Source organism: Typopeltis vanoorti, chromosome 21 (genome assembly GCF_054136105.1).
Source record: "Typopeltis vanoorti isolate ZY-2024b chromosome 21, IOZ_Tvanoo_1.0, whole genome shotgun sequence".
In the NCBI taxonomy this organism is placed as follows: Eukaryota; Metazoa; Arthropoda; class Arachnida; order Uropygi; family Thelyphonidae; genus Typopeltis; species Typopeltis vanoorti.
In genome coordinates, this window is record NC_143569.1 from 31,856,322 (window position 1) to 31,878,542 (window position 22,221).

The window sequence follows — 22,221 nt, forward strand, 5'->3', positions numbered from 1 at the left end:
GAAAATAATAATAATTGGAAAGTATTTCAATTAATTAGATTATGATGAGTTCAAATTATTGTTAAATGAAAGAAAATATCATCACCAACTAATCAAATATATCATTTTTATAAGCACTTAACATTTATTATGATTATATATATACTGATATATACTGTGTATAGATTAATGCATTGTGCATGAAATATGATTCCATGTATTATATGATATTAATATCTGACATCTCTTATTTATCATCTTCAATGAGTTCTTAAATAAATACTTTTAAAATAGCAAATCAATTTTATATCATGTCTTAGAATGATTTTAAGATAGATTTTAATATATAATATGTTTCAATAGAGGTGTATTTCAGTTCTAAATACATTTGATGGACTTATCCCAATCTGGGATAAGTCCGTCACCACTAATCAACTATTATACATGTATATTATTTATAAATCACTTCAGGAATATTTTATCTCTTATTTAATCATGAAAATAGATGTGTTATCCTAGTTTGCATATTATCTTCATTCACAAACCCTTTTTTCCCCAATAAGTAATGCTGTATTATTCCATACATTAATTTTAAATGTAATAGTGAATTTCAAAATTAGTTCTAATATTTATGAAAAATTTGCTGCATTTATTGCTGTGATTATTATTAGTTATTTCTAATTAGAATTTTGAAACTGTTTCATGAAATTTTAAAATGTGTATTATTTCTTTTTTATTTTCAGTTTAGCATTGATTGGTAATGTTATTCGAATGCTGGAAGCATATTTCCGATTCTTTCTGTTGTAATGAGTATTATATAATTTTCACCTTTACATACTTCATTTAAGCACCTATTTCAATAAATTTGCCTCCTGCATCTGTGCGTGAGTGTTTCAGAATACGATAGATGCCACTCTGTTTCAATCAAGTATCATGCATCCTATCTACGATAGGATGCATGATACTTGATTGAAACACCGAAATGTGAAATTCATCAAAGAAGTGAAGAAATTTTTCTGGATCATATGAAGCAAAGCTAATTTATCCCATTTGTTTGGAAAAGGAATTTATTTTGAGTTAACAAGTACATAAGTTTACTAGTGATGTGACTGTATCATATCTGTGTCTGCTGCATATTGTGCAGCTGACACACATGATTCACCTGCTGATATATGCTTGCTTTTCCTGAGGGAAAAGGAAGTTCAGTAACCATATTATATTCGATTAGCCGGATTATCTTTCTAAGTACAGTACTCCTCGTCGTTAACGAAATTTCATCTAAGATGTTTTCAATCAAATAACATGTCAATAGATTCTTTCTACTGTGCTAAGAAAGCATTTCATGGAAGACCACCAGGATTTCGATGGATTTTTTCCTAATCTTACAGGTGCGTGGGAAACTGCAAAGAATATACACATAACAGATGTACGACACTAGCGCCTCATGGTCTTATTAACACTCATCCCCACCACCTATGTACAACCACACAGATGGATGTTTTTTATGTAAAGTTTTCATGATTCTGTTGATCAGGGAAGAAAACTTTTCGCGCTTACATTTTTTCCCGTTTTTGCTTAGTGTAGAACATTGCTGGATTCTTACATACGGTAAATATCTCTTAGTTCATCATACCTTCTCATTTAAGAGAAGCTATGATGTTCTACGTGAACTTTGTATGATGTAGGTATTTTTAAAACGTGCGTGTGTGTGTGTGTGTACACACACACACACACACACACACACACACACACACACACACACACACACACACACGAGTTTCTCTACTTTATTAAAGGAACTGTCAGTAAATCTATTTATGTGAACATATGTACACCTTTTTCAGAATTTTTCATGTTTATTATTAATATTCAGGTATACAAAAATGAAATATTTTAACTAATAAAGAAGAATTTTATATAGCATAAAAAAATGCCAAACACTTTCTCACGTTGTATACTTAATATTTTCTTTTCAGCATTATCTTCTAGCAATAATCTTCTGTTCTTTGTACTCTAGTCTGCAGTTTTTCTTCAAAACTCCAGTTCTCATATTTGAAGTGCTAGTTTTGTTCCATTTAATTGGATCTTTCTCTCCTTCATTTTGTTATCGGTTAAGATTGGTAGATTTATTATCAGGGCATATTCTACCGATCTTAACCGATTATTATTCTCAGGAGAAAGTTATGAATGTGTGATTCGTAACTTTGATACGTTTCTCTGCATTTATATTTCTATAGTGGTTTATTGTTCTTACTGTTTATGTCTGTCGAAAGATTTTCGTTATTTTTTTTTAAATTTAGATTAATAATCACCACTGTTAATAATGCTTAATCATAATATAATTATTAAGTACTATGCGATTGGTAGTTGATTGCGGTTAATGGCTGTAATTATTCTGAAATTTTCATAAAATGATAAAAGATTACCTTTCGATTTTAATGAAAAGAGGCATAGCCTATAAAAGAGAGATGTCTCATAAACTTTTTGATTAAGTAATTGCGATGCAAATAAAACAAAGGTATAGTTTAGAACCTGAAAATATAGATTTTACGTAAATACCCCTCACAATTACTTCACAAAAACAATTAAGCATAAATAATATCTACTACCATTTTGTAGCTAATCTCCGTATTATTATCCACGACGTGAAGCTGTAATCTATTACTTATTATCATAACACTAAAACTCAGTCCGATTTCTTGAAATAGAATTATTATTTTTTGACAATTAGTAATATCCAGGTATTAATAGAAAAGCATATTGTATAAATTTATCGTATTATTATTAATATCTGGCTTTTCTTTACATAGACATTCTATTTATGATAGATGCTTCGGCATCCACAAAAGCTGGGCTCTCACTTTTTCGGCAAAATTACTTCTCTCGTGGATAACAATTCAACGCTGTTCTCTCCATCAAATAATTTGAACAACTCAGAATAAATCCCTAGTCTACTGCTTTGTGGAGCTGTGGAATATTTTTCCGATATTCGGGAGCAAACTCATAAATTCTACAGAAGTCTCTAGTAATGATCCATTTCACTATTACTCTTCCCTCTGAATAATGAATGAATCAAATCAATAAATGAAGTACAAGCTCAAGAGATGAAGCAACACCTCTATTTTTCATACTTTGCTAAAGAAATTACTGCAGTCTGAGGTCATATATGAAAAAAAGGTGTTTGCTCATGTTAACACACGAGTATCAACTAGCTTTCTTAATGAAGAAATGAATTTAACAAATTTAAACTCAAGAAACAAATTAAATGTCTTTGTTATTCGTTCTTTATGTTTCTATGTTATGGAACGACTCTCCTTTATCAATATTTTTGAAAACAAAAAATGGAAATCTGCAATTGTTCCTTCTGGTGTTAACAACTTTATTCTTTATTTCTATCAATATTTAGTATATGAATTATATTACTGAAACAAAACTCCACCTCTCTTTCATGTTTTTTTCTTGAAAGAGATTTCAAGAAAAAAACGCCTTTTCTTTAGTACTTTTATTTTTTGCTCACTAAGTAACAATATACCTATGTTTTCTTATTCACTTATCTCAAACGAATATTGTCGACATGTTTTATTTACTATTCTCTAATGGTTTTATTTATTATTCTTTAAAGTTCTATGTGAGATGCAAGTTCCAGAGTGTCACACTTTGCTCTAAGAGTATCACATCATTTAAGGATTCCCATCTTCTTTCTTGTGCGTGTATTTATTATTCTCATCCTCTTTCTTGTGCGTGTGGATGGGTGAATTATATGAAGTCTACGCAAGGTATTTTTTTCCAATCTAATATTACACATCATAATATTTCCAGCAGTATTCCGGTTTAATATTTTTAGTATTAGAGACGTCACATTCATCAATCTTAAAAACGTTATTTTAGTTGCTCTTTATTCGTCATCATTCAGATGTGCTTATGTTCTATTCCATTTATTATTAAAACATTGCAAATTGGGGTTTCATTGTCTTAATACCGTTCAGTGTTTCAGTTTCTTTTAGCTTTTTACAAGAAACTAAAACTCTCTCTCTCTCTCTCTCTCTCTCTCACACACACACACACAATCACTATTCACTGTCTCTCATTTTTTATACTTCTTGAGCCAGTTACCTGTGATTGACTAAGGGTGGAGGTTGACTGTCCTCCCCTAGCTTCAAAAGTTAGTTTAGGCTAAACGACCTCGCCTACTCCCTTTGGGGAATGGAAGGCGTTAGCAGATTTATTTTATTTTTCTGTTTTGCTTTTCCAGCTTCAATGCCCTTTAATATATACGCCTTTTCTTTAGTGCTTTTATTTTTTGCTCACTAAGTAACAATATACCTATGTTTTCTTATTCACTTATATTTTTTCAACATTCTTTCCACTTTGTTTGATTCTTATTTTCACCCTTTTTTTGTCGCTTAACCTCGTAAAACATTTCTATTGTCTACAAATGGTTTCTCATCCTGATTTTTTTTTAATTAAGCTTGTTTCTTCACATATGTAATTTCATACCATTGTACAAAGTATGACTATAAAATAATTAGATAGCAAACACGCTTTTATTTATGTATTTGAATTTTTGTGCATTTAAAGAGAATAACTGTGTGATGTTATATGCTTGCACAAACGATGTTACCATTCTTCACATATTTGTTGAACTTTTAGTCTGAAATTTTCATCACAATTTTTTGATGTTCAAGTCGCTGTTTTTAAGGTTCTCGCTTTGAAAAGTACCTGGGGCATTTCAAAAGAACCTGAAGATAAACCTATTACCAAGATTGAGAACCTACTTTATTCTCTGAAGTGGAGAAATCTTAGTGATACGTTTTGTCACAAAATGGATTCCTAATTGCGAACTGTGGACTAGCATATATCTTCGTATTCGACTTTTCTACAAAAATGGGCATTACTGTTTCTTTTTATAAACGTAATTTTCTGTTTATTAATTTGAATGTTCAAATTTTGTACCATTAAAGATTTTCATCGTCCCTGAAGATTGCATCTTTTCTGGATCATTATTGATGGATGGTTTTCCGGCGGTTTTTTCCTACTTTTTTATACTGTCAGCCATTTTGATGCCATTAATTAATCTTGGAAGGTTCGTTTTAATAATGTAAATGTCTCAGCTGAAGATATCCTTTCTAAACCTGATATAAAATGCAATATTTATTTGTTCAGTCTTCTACCAGCTGATAATGAGAATGAGTGAGTGCTGTGCAGGATTCTAAATATGATGGATTGTTATTTAAAACAAAAAATGAATATTGAATTTTCATTTTCCTGACTATTTTTCCGGGGATTTCGAAATATGTTAGTACCTATTCGGTATGTAGCACTCCAGATGACCATATAATTCCCTAAAATATCGTAGTCCTTTTGCTCTGCAGGCAGACCTCGCATAATATCTTGTTATTGTATAGACGTTTCTTAAGTGATTACAAGCATGAATTATGTAATTTGTATTATTACGTAATGTGTGGTTATCTGGTTATCCTCAGATGATGTTACACCTTTCCTGAGCTTTTTTACTCCCCTCCCTGTCAAAAGGATAATTCTCCTTCAATACCCGCCATAAATTAAGCAAAGTATGTAAATATGGTGTGTACATTTTGGCCTTTAAATGTCCGGTAAATTTATTTCTGTTATTTGTTTCAATAATTAGTCTGAAACTATTGAAAGTAATGATTTTCTTTGTATTTGGCTATATTTTAATATTCTAATATTATTTTTAAGATTTTTTGAATATGTTAGGTTACTATTTCTAATCTGAAAGTTTAAAATTTCCATGAAAATGCTTTGAGGCATGACGTCATTCTAGATATCTCCTTTCCTTTTGGTGCCAGTGTCACAATTTGCTCTGAGTATCACATCATTTAAGGATAACTTCTATGTGAGATGCAAAGTCAAGCTGGATTAAGTTTTCCATATTAATATTTATGAGTATTTTGCCTGTTTTCTTAAGAAGTATTTGTTTGTTTTTACTCCAATTGACTTAAAACATAAATGATATTTTAAAGATATAAATTAAAAGAAAAATATGAAAGGAATAATTTTTCAACATACCTTTGTGGAACCTGGAGATTATCTTTTTATAGAACAGCATTAGAAGTATATTGATAAAAATTATGTAACCGAACTTTAGACCTTTAGAAGGAACTCTAAAGTGTGAGCCGTTTCGACTAGTTAAGTCCAGTGGCGGCTAGTGGCCTTGAAATCGTGGGGGTGCTGCAACTTTCGAAATTGCAGCACCCCCACTTAATTAAAATGATAAATTAAAATTTACCATTTTAATTATGGTAAAAAAATTAAACATGAAAAAATATTGTTTATTATCGATAAAATTATACAGTTTAGTATAAATCAAAATTACTTAAAAATAAAATCCATTATCATAACCCCAATGATGTTCTAAAATAAAAACTATAACAAATGTCATGTCTTTAATTGTAATGTCCAAATATTTAAAGAGACGGAGTAAACACGATAAGCACTGCGAACACTTTACTACTGGCGCAAACTGCATATAAACAACAGTGGAACTGCCCGACGGACAGTGCCGCATTACGCCAATAGCTCACATCTTGCTATGACATGCATATGCTTGCGCGCGTAGCAATATGACACTGTGGTAAACACAGTGCTGCTAGCGTCCTTCGCCCTCCTAAATGCTACAAGATGAATTTTTATTATTTTTTATACAAAATAAAAAAATTGTATAGGATTGTTGATGATAAAATTAAATATTACAAGTAAATATAAATAAATTAATAAATATATTTATATATCGAGAAAAACTGGGGGTGCTGCAGTTCCGCAGTGCCTATGCACGAGCTGCCCCTGGTTAAGTCTAAGTTTCGACTTAGTCCCGTAATTCCCACTTTTAATCTCTATTTATTGTATTTTATCCTTCTCCTTTTTCTAAAAAAAAAAAAAAAATGGAGTTCATCCTTGATACAAGGCCATTAAGGAAATTACTAGATATATATTTCGCCTTTTAATTCGCATATTTTTAATCTTCTCATTTTTAGTTCCTATATATTTTTATCTCCATATTTTTTCCAGTCCCCCTTTCTTTTGAAAAAAAGTCCTAATGTATTTATCCAAATTACAACCCTAAATGGTTATAGTCCTCCATCATCCAGAGTTCATTCTAAAGGTCTAAAGTTCGGTGACAAAAGTTTTATGAATATACTTCCGATGCTTCTCCATAAAAAGATAATCTCGAGTATTCTACAAAGGTATGTCAAAAAATTATTCCTTCTATATTTTTCTTTTAATTTATGTATTTAAAATATCATTAATGTTTTAAGTTAATTTGAGTAAAAAAGCAAAAATAGTCATAAATATTAATATCAATTTTAGAGGGAGTAACATGGAAAATTTCCAGAAATAATATCTATCTTAAGTTTTCCATTTCACACATTAAACTTCGTATCTCGCATACATAATTTCTTCCATAGGAAATGGAAGATATTGCATACGAATATATATATATATATATACACGATATTTTAGGTAGATTTAAATATTTATATATATTGAAATGTGTGTAAGATATTATATAATTAATTATTTAATATGTATGCATATATAAATATATGTATATATATTCTATATGTATATGTCTATTTAACAACTTCATAATATAGCCAGACTGAAAATGATTTTCGATATTCGGCATATCAGGTTTAATTTCAATGTATCTTCATGCATCATCATCATCAAGAAATCAACCATATTTCTCGAATAGTGAAAAATATACGAGACGCTTGGTAAAAAATGTTAGTAGTACCAGTAAGAAATTTGCTCAGTGTTTTCTTATTGATAATGATTATCCAGTTCACTCTCACCATATACTGTTTGTGCTAGAAAATGAATAGCATCGAAATCAGGTAACTGACTTGATATGAAGTATTTTAACTGAAAACAGCTCTTAGGGAATATGAATTATATTAGACAGAAGGTCCTCTCTTGTCCGTAATAACATCAAAAGATGGAATGTCCACATCCAAAGTATTGAAACTTACAGAACTTTTAGTACCTTGTGGCTAGTTGCCGAGGTACAGAAAGGGTATATGTTGATGCTCTGCTTGTAATCTTCGAAAAGTAGAAGGAAGATTTTAAGAAATGCTTAAAGAAACGGATGCGATGCATAAAGTTTGTGTCTATATGAATATTGTATCGCTGTCATTTATGTTTTAATAGCCTTAAAAGAAACTTGGGAATGATTGACACCAATTTACTTGAATTACTACTATGTAAGTATCAAAATACATTTTTTCTGCTCTTCTAAGCTCTTTTTATAACTATTTTTGGTTATAGCCTTCCCTATGTCTCCGTCTTTCTCCTTTAACAGAGGAAGACGGAGACAAATAGACGCCAACATTTTCCGACTATCTCCACTAGGCCATTATTTTTCCAGGTATTCATTTTCCTTCATAAAGATGCCACCTAGCCGATTGTCTTTGTTCATCTATAGCTTCTCTCTCTCTCTCTCTCTCTTCATTCTATACTCCATTTAATTTTCCTCATTTGGTCCAGTTGTTTGGTTACTGGCCATGTCTCTGATCCATATGTCATAACTGAGATGATGCACTGGTTCTGTTTGGCTCTGTTTTCTAGTTTTATTTTACTGCACAGGATTTTTTTTTTCTGTTTGCCAAAAGCCATCCAGTCAACTGAATTCTTTTTAGTTCTTCATAAATTATTTTTCCTGGAGTAAACATACTTTCAAGGTATACGTATTATTTTAGTTGCTCTTATTTTATTGGCATTTATTATTTATATCTTGTGTCTTCAGTATTTGTCATTATTTTAGATTTTTCATAGATTGTTTTTAATCCTAATTTATTTAATACTGTATTTAATTCATTCATCGTTTCTTCTAATTTTCTTTGTTTGCTATCTACAATACCAGTTTATCTTAAATGATTTATTTTTTTACCATTAATATTAATCCATTTGGCACTGTAATGTAGTCCACTCAGGGCATATTCTAATACTGCATTGAATAATTTGGTGAAATAGTATCTCCGTGACGAACTCCTTTGTTTATTTGGAATGAGCTGCTGTGATCATATATAAGGATACTAGCAGTTCCTTTTTCATATTCAAAAAGACATACAGAAAAATAAATAAAAGCAGAATATGTAATACAGATTACAGTGAGCTTATAAAGGAGAGGGATAAATAACCAACTATTGTCTTCCTTTTGAATTGCGTCGAGGATTTTAGGCAGATTTTCGGTATGAGTGTCATCCTAATTTTTTTTTTCGAAAATGAAGGATGAATTATTTCCCTTTCTAACTTGAAAATTGCTGACGCTACATGGATTATTCCATTACTTTAATATGATTCAGCTATTATTAGTGTTGAAAGTTTATTTTTATAATATTTTTAGATGATTTGTTGCTCAAGTTGACATTAGAATTTTCACTCTGGCTATACCCTCTTAAATAATATGTAAATTATGCTTCTTCTTTTGGTTTTGTTTTCGTTTCATGTTTTTATTTCCCTGAAGCATGTGCTGAAATGATTTCTTTTCTCGCAGTTCCTGCTCGTTTCGATGAAAAGTTTTCACTAGTTACTGTTAAAAAAGGAGATAGTGCTAGTCTGAGGTGTGAAGCGGTAGGAGATCAACCGCTCGCCATCATGTGGAAAAAAGAGTTGAAAGAACTAAACAAAGTGAACGGGGGCAGGTAAGATTTCTTTACAACTATTAAGCAAATATTTTTGTTGGAATTAAAGCCGAAAAAACTAAATTTATGATGCTATTGTATTGTGTCTGTTAATTACGTGGGTGTTCTTCGGGTTGAATGCGTGTTTTGCTCGGTGAAGAACTTCAGTTTGCGGGAGGAAAAGCTCTACCACAACTATATGAAACCATTTAATCCATCTTCAAATGAAAAACTTCTTTTAAAGGTTCTTCCCACCCTAAACGGATTCGAACACAGTTATTCTTCAATTAAAAGACGGTAATGATGCAGAATGAGTTCCGGAAGCTCGTATTATGCAGTTGGTTTAGTTGGTGAAATCTAAATCCCTTAGAAGAACCAAGTTATCTGTGAAAGCATTCTTTACACATATAACTGCACGTTTAGTGCTTTAACACTCGGCAAATTAGGTTACCCCGTTTTCATGCTGGTCAATGAAAACGTGCTTGCACAGTACTTAGTAATTAATATTTGTAGTATCTGACATCACCACCTTCGTGTTGTGTCATTTTTAAACATATATGTAACCTTAGCCTTTTGTCCTAAATTTAGTGCACACTAATGCCAGAGATGCCAAGTCCCAGATTACTGTTCTTTTGATCTACTAATTGAATGGTATTTTTATTATGTTTTTTTGTTGTTGTTTTGTTCGTGAATTGTTACAAAATCTCCTGTGTTGGAATTTGCCTATTGGAGCAATTTTATGTTTCTCTCTTTCTCTATGTTCTTTAATTGTGTGTTTGAATGAGAAACATAGAGAGAGAGAGAGAGAGAGAGAAATAATATTTCGCTCCAAATATTTTCGAAATAAGCGTAACATTTGTAAAGAACGACTGTTTCTATATATTTAAATATATTGCCTCAATATCCAAATCAAATTTAAAAATAATCCATAACCAATGGCATTTGATTGCATTAAAATTCAATTACTTGAAACCATTTTTACATAGCAAAATCCTTCATATGCTTATTATAGCATTATAGTAAACAGAGTAAATTTTTCTGTTCTATTGTTAGTAAAAGAAAAATTGTCTTGATTGTTTTGTCTATTTATTTGTTTATTCTACTTGCAGGTATGAAATTTTCGAAACTTTAACTCCCAAAGGACTAAAATCAGAACTGATAGTTAGAGAAGCAGACAGAAGTGATGGAACGCTATATTCCTGTTCAGCTGAAAATCCTTATGGAAAGGATGAAAGAAGTCTAAAGCTTCTCGTGTTAGGTATGTGGAAAAAAAATCATTTGTGTGTGTGTGTGTGTGTAATCAAAATTTAATTTTGTGTAGTGGAACATTAATTATCTTTCAAATGTTTATGTTTGAGTGTGACTCCTACTACAACATTCAGCTTTCATAGAACTGGTTTCCTTCAAGTTGCTTTGAATATTTAGTGACATTTAAAATTTTCCTTTCAGAGGTGCCCGCAACCCCTCTGGATCTGAAAGTTCAAGAGGTGTGGAGTAGAAGCGTGAGTGTGACGTGGTCTCCTCCATATACAGGGAATAGTCCTATTACGAAATATATTGTACAGTACTGGAAAGATGCAGGTAAGACAAAATCGTCTTCTTCTTTACTTTTAATATTTTATAATGATAAGTTATCGGTATGCCTTCCTCTGCAGTGCAGTATATTTTTAAAGCCGCTATTTTTATTTTAAGAATTTGTATTACGAAAACGTGACCTAAGATGAAAATCGTTTATAAAGCAGAGCGGAGAGTTTGAAATATGAGTATATTTCTACTTCCAGATTAGTGGAATTTAAAAACTCCCTAGCTTTAAACTATTCGTATTATATAAACTTGAGTTTAAGCTGCCTTCGAGCATATTGTCTTCGATAACCGATTTGCAACCGCATCTTTCTAGGCGGTTTGACAGAATGAGTCACGTCACCCTATCGAAATAATCGATACTCCGCAGAGTCTGTTTTCAATGAACGCCGTTGCCTGGAGGCAAATTCGCAATAAAATTCTTAATATTGTTAAAATTTATTCCTGCAACGTCCACGAGCAATTTCATCGAATAGTTTCTTTCTCGACAGAGCTGAGAATTTTCAGGTTATCCCCATAAAAAACACCATTTTTATTAGGAAATATACTATATGATGGTCTACTATACAAGATAGGCACTAGTTCCATGATTTAATAAAAAAATTTTCTCATTATATAATAGTAGAATTGTATTAATAATATCTATGATTTATTTTGGTATGATAAAACATCAATTTATTCATATTTTTTAAGGAACGGGAATAATTACAGCATATACAAATTTTATACAATATTAGTGTGTTATTCCTTGAATTTTCGACTTTATCAAAGTGACAATATAAATGTTGGGTATTCAAAGAAGTGCTCTAATACTTAAGCATGCTTCTCCCCTTTTCCAGTACGTAACTATGCGAGAGATAGATAATTTATTTCTTTATAAATTAATTATATTAATTTATTAATTAATAGAACTTACTTTGTGTGCTGCAAAGGACAGAGTATCTTCTATTTAGCAAATATGTCCACTACCCTTTGTTTAAAGACGAGATGCAATATACAAACTAAAAGTGTCCATTATTAAACTAAATGTATCTATTATTTGAACATTATCCATTATTTAATCTCGACGCAATAGTGGTTGTTTAAATACTTAATACTAGATGCAGTATCCATTGTTTAAAGTAGACACAATATCAATTGTTAATTGATATTGTGCTTAATTTATTTATTCGTTATGCATTGACTTTTTTCTTTTAATGACGCTATTTCCTCTGAAATATTTTTGTAACTGCATATATATGAATACTGCTACACTGACATGCGAAAGAAATGAAATAATGATAAATGTTAAATGCATGCACGAGTTCCTCGTGAGGCGATTAGCAATGAGACACTTTTCAAATATTACAAAAAATCACTGTAAATATGATTCCTTGTTATGAAATTTCGTCAATGTACATGATCGATATCGTATATGTTATTATAAATTAGATAATGTTTTTTTTTTCTTCTAATTTACAGTTTCTGGAGCCAGGCATAGACTTCAGGAAAAGGAAGTCACGAGTGCTCAGACTTCCGCCCTCATCAAGGATCTTCAGCCGGGCACCACGTACGGCATGGCTGTCGTGGCAGAAAACACTGTTGGCAGGGGTGAGCCGTCCGACTCCGTCACGTTCAACACAGGAGAGGAAGGTACGATGATTGTCGTGTGTGTGTGTGTGTGTGCGCGCGCGTCTCTTGAGAGTGGTGAATATTGAACGTTTCAAGAGCGTCATCTGGTGTTTACTGTTCTATAATGATGGCGCAGAGCTGCACTCCACATGAGTGATAGACTTTAGAAAGGAGCTGTGCAATCGATAGTTGTATATATTTCATGAAATGATGCATACGTCACCTTTACAACAGTTTCTTCCCATTTTAGTTTTGTTACCGAGGGGAGTAACAGCAATGAGGATATGATATGGATTATAAATTAACTCGAGATATTTCACACAAGATTGCTTACTAAATCAATAAGGTTTCCAAATTAAAGCTATTGATTCAAAAGACAATCTTGTGAGAAGTAGGTCGAGAGTTCACTGCTCGCGACATATTTGAAATTGAAATAAATCGAAAATTGTAGCGCAGAAAACTAATCGAACAATAAGCAAAATAATAAAAACTACACGAGGAAATTATTATACAGAAATACAACATAAAAACTTCGCTTACATTTTTGAGAATCTGGTATGAAATCCCTTTGAAATTCGTACGGGAATCAGATTTCTAGCAAAAATGGAATGTTTGCTCTGAAACGAGATTACTTACAAGCGACAGCTCAGTACCCAGTATATAACTCAAACGTTGTATTTCATTCTAAAAAATAAATATTTCATTAATTTATGAAAAAAATGGCCCTTGATATATTTTCGGCATTTCTAATCATGTAATTTTCTAATGTAATGTAATATAATTTAATCATTTCTAGATTGCGATGTCTAGATTGTTTTTACGTCACTGAATTCTCCAAAATAAAATAAAATTCCGGATTAAATATTAAAATTGTTTTAAATATTTAAATGATAAAGATTTTTTCTCTGAGCGAATAGAATCATCATTAATCAGGTGTGTTTACGATGCTTTTAAACTTTGTATATCTTATTTCGTTAACTTAAGAAAAGTTCAAATTATAATTTTTCTCTCTCTCTCTCTCTCTCTCTCTTTCTCTCTCTCTCTAACAATCTGTTTTGAAATTAAAAATGATTATATATATATATTGAATTTTCAGAACCCACTGGTGCTCCAGTAGATGTAAATGTCGAAGTGAAAGGTGCATCCTCTCTGCTTGTTACCTGGAAAGTAAGTTTAGAAAATACTTTAAAACTACGGTGATTACTATAAGAATGGTTTCATCTTTACACTTACTATTACAGCGTATTTATGCTGAAAAAAAAAATCGACACCATGTACTCTTGTACCATTTGTGGAGTGGTACAAGAGTACATGGTGTCGAATCTCTGTAAAGTAATGAAAAATCATTTCTTTCATTCAAGTATGAAATAAAACATATACAGTAGAACTATAAGCATTAACTTATAATTTCTTAATTATCTTAACAAAATTCCATCTTATTCAAGACTTCTTAATGCATTTCAGTCTCCTCCCAAGAGCGAATGGAATGGGAAAATGAAAGGATATTACGTTGGTTACAAGGTGAACATTGACTCTACCCAACCGTATTCCTTCAAGACTGTGGAGTTTATTCCTGGAGTGGTGCAAGAGTACATGGTGTCGAATCTCCGTAAGGATACAGAATACAGTGTCATAGTTAAGGCTTTCAATGCAGCAGGTAGTGGACCACCTTCCCAGGAAATAGTAATAAGGACACTTGGTGGTGGTAAGTAATACAAAACTTCGTATGAATTTTTAGTTCAATTCTCTTAATATCTAATCTAGCATAATGCGGAGTTGACGAGCAAAGTAAATACTATAGTTTTCTTCATTCTCATTTTAAACTGAATTTCTTGAAATCGATACTTACTTAAATAATGAAAAGTTTTAATATCTTGAATATTCCTATAAAAGTTTTAAAGACCTCCAATCTGATAGTTGCCATTTCATAACATCCTATCAGATTGGAGATGAATGTTTGCAAAACAAAAGATTATATTTTGCCACTTAAACGAACAATATTCTCCAGAATTAGCACGCAAGAAAGCTCTCCAACATTATTATATCCAACATGTAGACTGATTTTCATAATTCTGCATTAAACAAAATTGCATTCAGATTCATTTCCGTGATACCCAAGAATTAAAGATTATGACAAATTGCTAAATGCTTAAAAGAATTTGAAAATAACGATTGTTAATATTTCAAGATATTTATTTTATAAACGGCATTAAGTAAACTTAACATACCTTTTTCTTTTGGAAAAAATAGCGTGCTTAAAATATTATTTTTTCCCCCAGATCTTCCTCCTGCACCAGTAGTGTATGTTGTCGCTGCTTCAGAAAACTCTATTAAAATACAATGGAAGTCTCAGGAATCCAAAGGTGCGATTACTGGTAAGCAGTACATTTTTAAATGGTTTTACGTTTCTTTAAAGTATCTCCCTAAAAATAATAATCATAATTTTTTATAGTACAGTTAAAAAAATTATTTTTACACTGTGAAAAAAAAATTTTTTTCACTGTATAAATAGGATTATTTTAGTGTGTAACTTTTTGTTTAACTGATTTTCTTCTCCCCCCCCCCCGCTTCAAAAAAAAAAAAAAAAAGAGAAAATGTTGATAACCATTCTTAATTTGGGTACTTGTTTTTGTAGGGCATGCAGTTCACTACCGTAAAAAATCAGGTGGATGGCAAAAGGTTCCTTTAGTTACCCCATCGGAAAACGTGTATACTCTGACAGGATTGGACAGTGGTGCCCTCTACCAAGTTTACGTTACAGCAAATAGTGATTACGGAGAAGGTGATCCGAGTGAAGTCATGTCTGTGAAAACTCATGGTAAGATTTGTTTTACCCCTAAGGAAATATTTATCCCTGAAATTCCCTTCCACAATCAATCAAATATTGCATGAACCTTTTAAAACTAGTATACCATAACTTTATTTATAACTATACCCTTATTCATTTAAATGCATTTTGTTAATTAAGTAATGACTCTTTAGGTGCGGAAGATATCATACTAGTGGCAGGAACCAAAGAGTCTCCGATGTACTTAGACATGTCGCTAGTGATTCCTATAGCAGCATGTCTTCTGGCAATCACCGTTGTGGTGATAGCCGTTTGTGTTTGGGTGCTTAAAGCAAAGTCCAGGAGAAACTTGGAGAGAGGTTAGTGAGATTTTTGAAAATAAAACCTTTATCTGTATATCCTGGTTTAATACCTCATTTCTTGAAGATTCTGTACTAAATAAATTAAAAAAAAAAAAAAACAGCAAACGTAATTGTTATTCGCCATTGATATCTTTAACTGCCACATTTCGCTAAGGTAAATGACACTAGGTAGCAACCTTGAGCCTTATTTGTCTGATCTGCACGCAACCAAAGTATATGTTGTTCTGTATTAGAGAAGAGATAAGTGTGATTGATGCTACTAACAATGTGGCGACCGGAAACACCTGATACTGCTCGTAAGATTGCTGCCTGAGGGTTAAAAGTAGTTTAATCTTGAAATAGCAATGGCTAATTATTTCCTATGGCTGCTACCATTCATTAAAAATTAAAAATAATAAATAAAAGCTATCACTAAATACTTTCTGATGATTGCAATTGTATTGAAATGAAATACAGTCACTAAATGACACTTTTATATTATTAAGATCATTTTTTTATTCCCAAGTACGCATTGTATTATTTGTAATACTGCATCAAGAAACACAACAAAATTGTTATTCTTTGCATTGTTCTTAATACAAAGAATAACAATCACTTTTGTTTTTAGTACCGTCTTAGATTGCTGAAATGTATTATGGAGAAATGATACTTGAAACTCGAAACCTCTTATGTCCAATAGTTCTGGAAACACATCTTAGCAGCTTCACGAAACAAAAAAAAAAAGAAAAAAGTTCATATGAATAATATTAGGAGAGCTTTGATATAGACTGTTATTCATATTCCTGTTAGTTTTTTAAGAATCTTGTTAATCTATTGTGGCAGTGAGGCCTGTTTTTCTTCAGTGCATATCCTATTTCTGCGATACCACGATAAGAACGCTTTGTAAATATGGTTGATTCAGTTTCATTGAATAATTGGGGCATTGTTACTTCAGATCATTACTGTGGCTTCACATACGAAGAATGCAAAGTTACTGAATGGTAAAAAATGTATTTATATTTGTTTTGCTTGTTGCTGTTGTTTCTAAAAGAACTTGTGCCAGAACAATGCGATAATTTAAGACAATTTGAAGAAAATTTTCTCAGTTAATAATGCTTTCTCTCTCTCTCTCTCTCTCTCTCTCTCTCTCTCTCTCTCTCTCTCTCTTTAACCTTTTCAATTTTGAAAAGGTTAAAACAGAAAAGTTGTATTTAATTGCCGTAATAAAATGAGTACCGGTATGAAGAGCAGTTCCCAATAAAACAAATCAACGAACATCATGTCAGCGTGTGTTTATTGAAGCTTGAAGGGTATACTGCAACAAAGGTATTACTCAGTGGCGTAGCTAAGGGGGTGCGGAGGGGGAAGTTCGCCCCGGGCGACACTTTGAAACTTTTTGAACTTTTTGCAGTTAATTCTAAAATACAGTCTCGAGAACTCAGTTCCAAATATTGTAATACTACTGCGAATTTTCCTCAAAATTGCTGTAAGTGTTGCTAGTTGTGAGAGGAGTTTTTCTAAATAAAATTTGATTAAGAATTACCTACATTACTATGAAATAGACTGCGCCAATGTCATCGACGATTTTGCTAACAGAAAAGCAAGAAAAATAACATTTTAGAATGTTGGAATTAAAGTTTTACTTCAAAACTAAACATAGTGTTTTAATTTATTTCCCTATACGTCGTTTTGACTTTTTTTAGTATTTTTGGGGTGTATTGAAAGGGGCGCAAACTCGGGGATCGCCCCGTGCGGCAACAGCTCTAGATACGCCACTGGTATTACTCCCAATATGAGAGTATTTTAATGAGTTGCGCATGAAAGAAATTAGAAACTGTAAGTAAAGCTGTCAACTCTCTGCACTCTTTGATTAACTGGACTTATGTACACAGCGTCGGATAAAGACCAATGGTAGTGGACGCCAAATCTGAAATGACACCCTCCACATTGTCGTTGTTTAAGAAAATAATAAAAATGATGTTTATATCTGTATGTTTGCGACTTGATCTGGCTTCCCAGTATGGCTGAAGTCCAGAGATATAGCAATGTCCTCATCACAGAAACCTTTATGTAGAAAATATGAGGACTAGGAATAACCGAGATTTAGCAAATAATTCATTATATTATACAGTTGAAGGATATTAGTCTCAAAACTAGTCATTTGTTCAGAAGGAGATATGCTTGAGTGTGAAAAAAAAAAAATGAGAAATAGAATATCCTTACTAAGATGATGCTTTCGTGGTAAATATTACCAACGAATTGTCTTATAGCCATTTACCTTCAATTAGCTGCACTTCTATACTTTAGCTGGATATTTTGTTGCATTTTACCATGCATTTTGCAAATAACAAAGAATATAGTCACTTTCCACAAATACCTTACCTTCTCATAACGATCATAAAATTCTTTAACAGAATGGCGAAAATTGGAGAAAGAATAAGTAAAAATCTTCGGTTCTGTGTGAATACCAACTGATGAATATGAGTGTGTTACCAATAGCCTGTTTTCTTGTTGTGTTTTTTTTTTATCCTCCTTAAACTGTATATACCGAGTGCAATATTAAGGATCAATTTGTAGAAAGCTACTTATGCAAGATCGCTGCTGTAAATTTTTAATATTTTATTGATGCCATTAATTCGTATCATAAACACTTACTTAATGGGTACCTCTAATTGTTGATGCTGATTTCTTCTCAGCCATACAGAAAGACAAGCGTTACATCTACGCCGCTTCTCAACGGTACGTAGATATCGACAAGACTCGTTCCTTGCCTGCCTACACCGACCCAGATATGATGAACTACCCTACGCCGTATGCTACAGTGCCTATGAGGGATGACATGTCTGAAGGTGGAAGGGACGATCCACAGCAGGAGATGAAATCTTTCCTACCGCAGGTAGTAGTATGCTATAGAATCTCGTAATTCACAATTAAAAATAAATATATTGGTTGTTAAATGAAATCTGTTTAAATAAATTATAAATACTTCACGGAGGTTACATTTAAAGTATCATCATTAGTGATTCTAACAAACTCACATAAGTGCTTGTTAGAACTCGTTAAAAATTTGAATTGTTAGAACGTGTTTAAAATTTGAATTGGTAAAATTTAAAAAAAAAATAATTGTTAGAACGTGTTAAAAATTTTAATTGTTAGAACGTGTTAAAAATTTTAATTGTTAGAACTTGTTAAAAATTTTGATTGTTAGAACAATGAACGATTTCATTTTTACTTGTATTATGCTTTTGCAGAACATGAAAGATCGTCCTCTACCGGTACCAAAGCAGAGTTCCTCCTTGAAAAAAAAGGACTCTCATATCTACGATAGTCCGCAGTGAGGTCTTGTTGTTTCTTCTTAAGTAGAATGCAGAAACAGTAGAAGAAAAACTTATTTAAGAATCTCTTTTATATATAAATTTCAGTTGCGTCTCTAATATTATTATACAGGCGCCTGTAGCACGAAGAACATCATCACACCCAACAACAACAACAACAAAGATGACCACTGTTTCTTCCATATCATTATGGGCGTATTTAATAATGTTGAACTCTCTGTTAGTGTCTTTCCCATTACTTGTTGCTGGAACAAGGATGTGGTTCTTGTCTCAGAATACAATGTAAGAGTTTTACAGAAATTGAATTTTTTAAGAATTTATAAAAAAAAAAAATAAGCCAAAAGACCTTTGAGTGACATGTATTATAGTTGGAAATGTAGCGAGAGATGTTTGTTATAATCCTCAATGGTGCTTTTGAATAGTTAAAAAAACCTGACTTAGAACTGTTATTACGTGATTTGAATTTTCTGTATATTTATTTGAAAATTCACTTTAGAAATATAACTCTAGATGTTCTTGTTTGCATACTAAATCCCCCATAGAAAGGAAGATTAACAGGAGTTGGTACTGGACACTTTATTTTCTGTGAAATCTGCATGTGTTAATACGTCACAATGAAACAAGTTGAACTTGATTCTTGCAAAATGTAAGCATAGTTGTGAATCTTCATGTACAGAATGAAATATACCACATCATCAGTCTGAACCGAAATTGGTCAAGTAAGTCACATATAATGTGTTAATTTTCAGACTTCTATCATCTACGTATGTATAATATTCATATCGTTTATTTGACTATCTTGTTTTCCAAAATACAAACAAAGCTAAGTTCCTCATTGAGTACTTAATCATTTGTGCCATAATAAAGTACCAATTAAAGGACTACTTAACTATTGTTACCTACTATTATAACTACTATTATTATTAACATTAATTTACGATAGATAAGAGACTGATTTTTTTGGATCCCAAAACGCATTTATATTTCTATCGCATGATTTTTATGAGCATATTCAATCTCGTTTAGTCTACATCAGCATGAATATTCCGATATGAATAAATGGTGTCAAATATTTATATATAAACAACTTCAAATCACTGCCTGTAGTCTATAGCCTTGACTGTTTATCGTTTTATTATTCCATTTAAAAATAATTAATTAGAAACTCGACATATCCATTATCACTAACCAGTGCACCATATTTTGAATATTGATCAATTATCATCGTTTTTAATATTTCATTTATACATAAACTGCAGCAATTTCAATGCATAAGTGGTGTTTTACAGCTGGGATATTATAATATATATTGTATTTATATTCAATACAATTTATACCAAGATTTTGCGTTTGTAATCTTTTTTGTGCTTCTTATCAATAGCTTGAAAATGAAACTTATGTGAATAAGCATATATTTACTAACTTTCAAAATACGCAGGAAGTAAAATTTGTGAACCAACACCAATGTGTAATTTTTTCCATTAAAATATAAGAACAAAAAAGAAATAATAAATAATAAAAATTAAATACGTTTCTTTTTTAAGATTAAAAAATCTTAGTCTTAAAACATTTTAAATTTATTTTCATTATTTCACGCCCTCCCCCCCTCAACAAAACGTACGGCCCCCAAGGAGGCTGCGGCCCACAGTTTGGGAAGCGCTGGTCTAGACCAATCGTTCAAGGACGATTTGTTCTAATAGTTATACTGTTCTTCAACAAGTTATCTATAGTGTGAAAAGATGAATCTTTTAACAGTTGGTCCCGTACAAACAGGCATCTTTGAGAATAACAAGTGGTGTCATATTTAAATAATAAATAAATGTCTAGATGGAGTGTTATTATAAACATCTTTCCAGAGTGAATTTGTTGTTAAGGAAATGTATTTCTTCCGGTTATTCAGATTTAAAGAAGAAACTGCCATTTTGATCAGCAGTTTATTATTATTACTATTTCAAGGGCATTTGATTTTATCCTTATGCTTATAATAACAGGAGAGTTTCTTTTGTATATTATCTTTAGCCGCAGGCGAACAGTTATTTAATGTTACAAAATCTGCTGTCTAGGACAGATTAGTACTCGCGATTTTATCTGAATATAGACTTTCAGGAATATAATAATAATTATTATTATTATTATTATACATTTTCTCTCTAATATCAAATACGTATTTATTTTGTATCGGAAATTTGTGTTATTTCATATTTAATGACGGAAAAAGTGATTTCCTTGTGACTTCATTAAGGTGTGGGTGGGTGGGTGAGGACGTCCGCATTCTCATTGATGTCCTGTTTTCAAGTTGTGCGTGGGTGTGACATATTAGAGTATCTTAACATTAAGTACAATAAGCATGCAAATCTCACCATGAAATTTCCGGTTTCTTCAAATATGTTAATTTCCACGTATGTAAATATGGTTATTTACTTTAATTTTTCGTCATTGCTGTTTCGAAAATGAAATATCTTAGTCACGAACAGAAATCTCTTATTTCTATGTTTGCCAAGTAGCTATATTTAGTTGATCCAGTTTTTGAAAAAATATAATTTAAAAAGCGAAAATGGAGTTGACCATTCTGGAACACGTAACAGACCTTTATGTTGAAACGGTTCTTGCCGATTTTTTTTTTTTTTTTTTTTTTTTTTTTTTTTTTTTTTGTCATGAGTCAATAATTTTGAGATGTTTCCTGCTGTTGGTGAAATGTTTATTTGGGTTTATCTGATGAAAATCATACAATTTAGGTAATTATCTTATATATATAAGAAACTTTTTTCACTCTTGGACTGTACCTGCTTTTCAGCAGAAGTAATCACGTTACTCTTTTCTGTCTCATTTGGACAACAAAATGTAACTGCCTCAGTTTATAAGCGATTTGTTTTGGTTAGCTATTTTTAATTATTTTGGTCAGCTAATTAAAAGTTAGATTTCCC

General features: G+C 31.6%; 1 protein-coding gene across 1 annotated transcript in view; it reads left to right on the forward strand.

Annotated features, from left to right (window-relative positions):
- Positions 1-21,320, forward strand: part of LOC150094713 (cell adhesion molecule Dscam1-like) — a 34,347-nt gene extending 13,027 nt beyond the window's left edge. Inside the window, exons 5-15 of the mRNA XM_090411646.1 lie at positions 9,515-9,662; positions 10,751-10,899; positions 11,091-11,222; positions 12,684-12,854; positions 13,930-14,000; positions 14,298-14,538; positions 15,113-15,208; positions 15,469-15,651; positions 15,816-15,980; positions 18,659-18,861; positions 19,214-21,320. Of these exons, the coding sequence (XP_090267772.1) occupies positions 9,515-9,662; positions 10,751-10,899; positions 11,091-11,222; positions 12,684-12,854; positions 13,930-14,000; positions 14,298-14,538; positions 15,113-15,208; positions 15,469-15,651; positions 15,816-15,980; positions 18,659-18,861; positions 19,214-19,300 (1,646 nt within the window). The 3' untranslated portion in view covers positions 19,301-21,320. The remainder of the gene's footprint in view (positions 1-9,514; positions 9,663-10,750; positions 10,900-11,090; positions 11,223-12,683; positions 12,855-13,929; positions 14,001-14,297; positions 14,539-15,112; positions 15,209-15,468; positions 15,652-15,815; positions 15,981-18,658; positions 18,862-19,213) is intronic.
- The last annotated feature ends 901 nt before the right edge of the window (positions 21,321-22,221 follow it).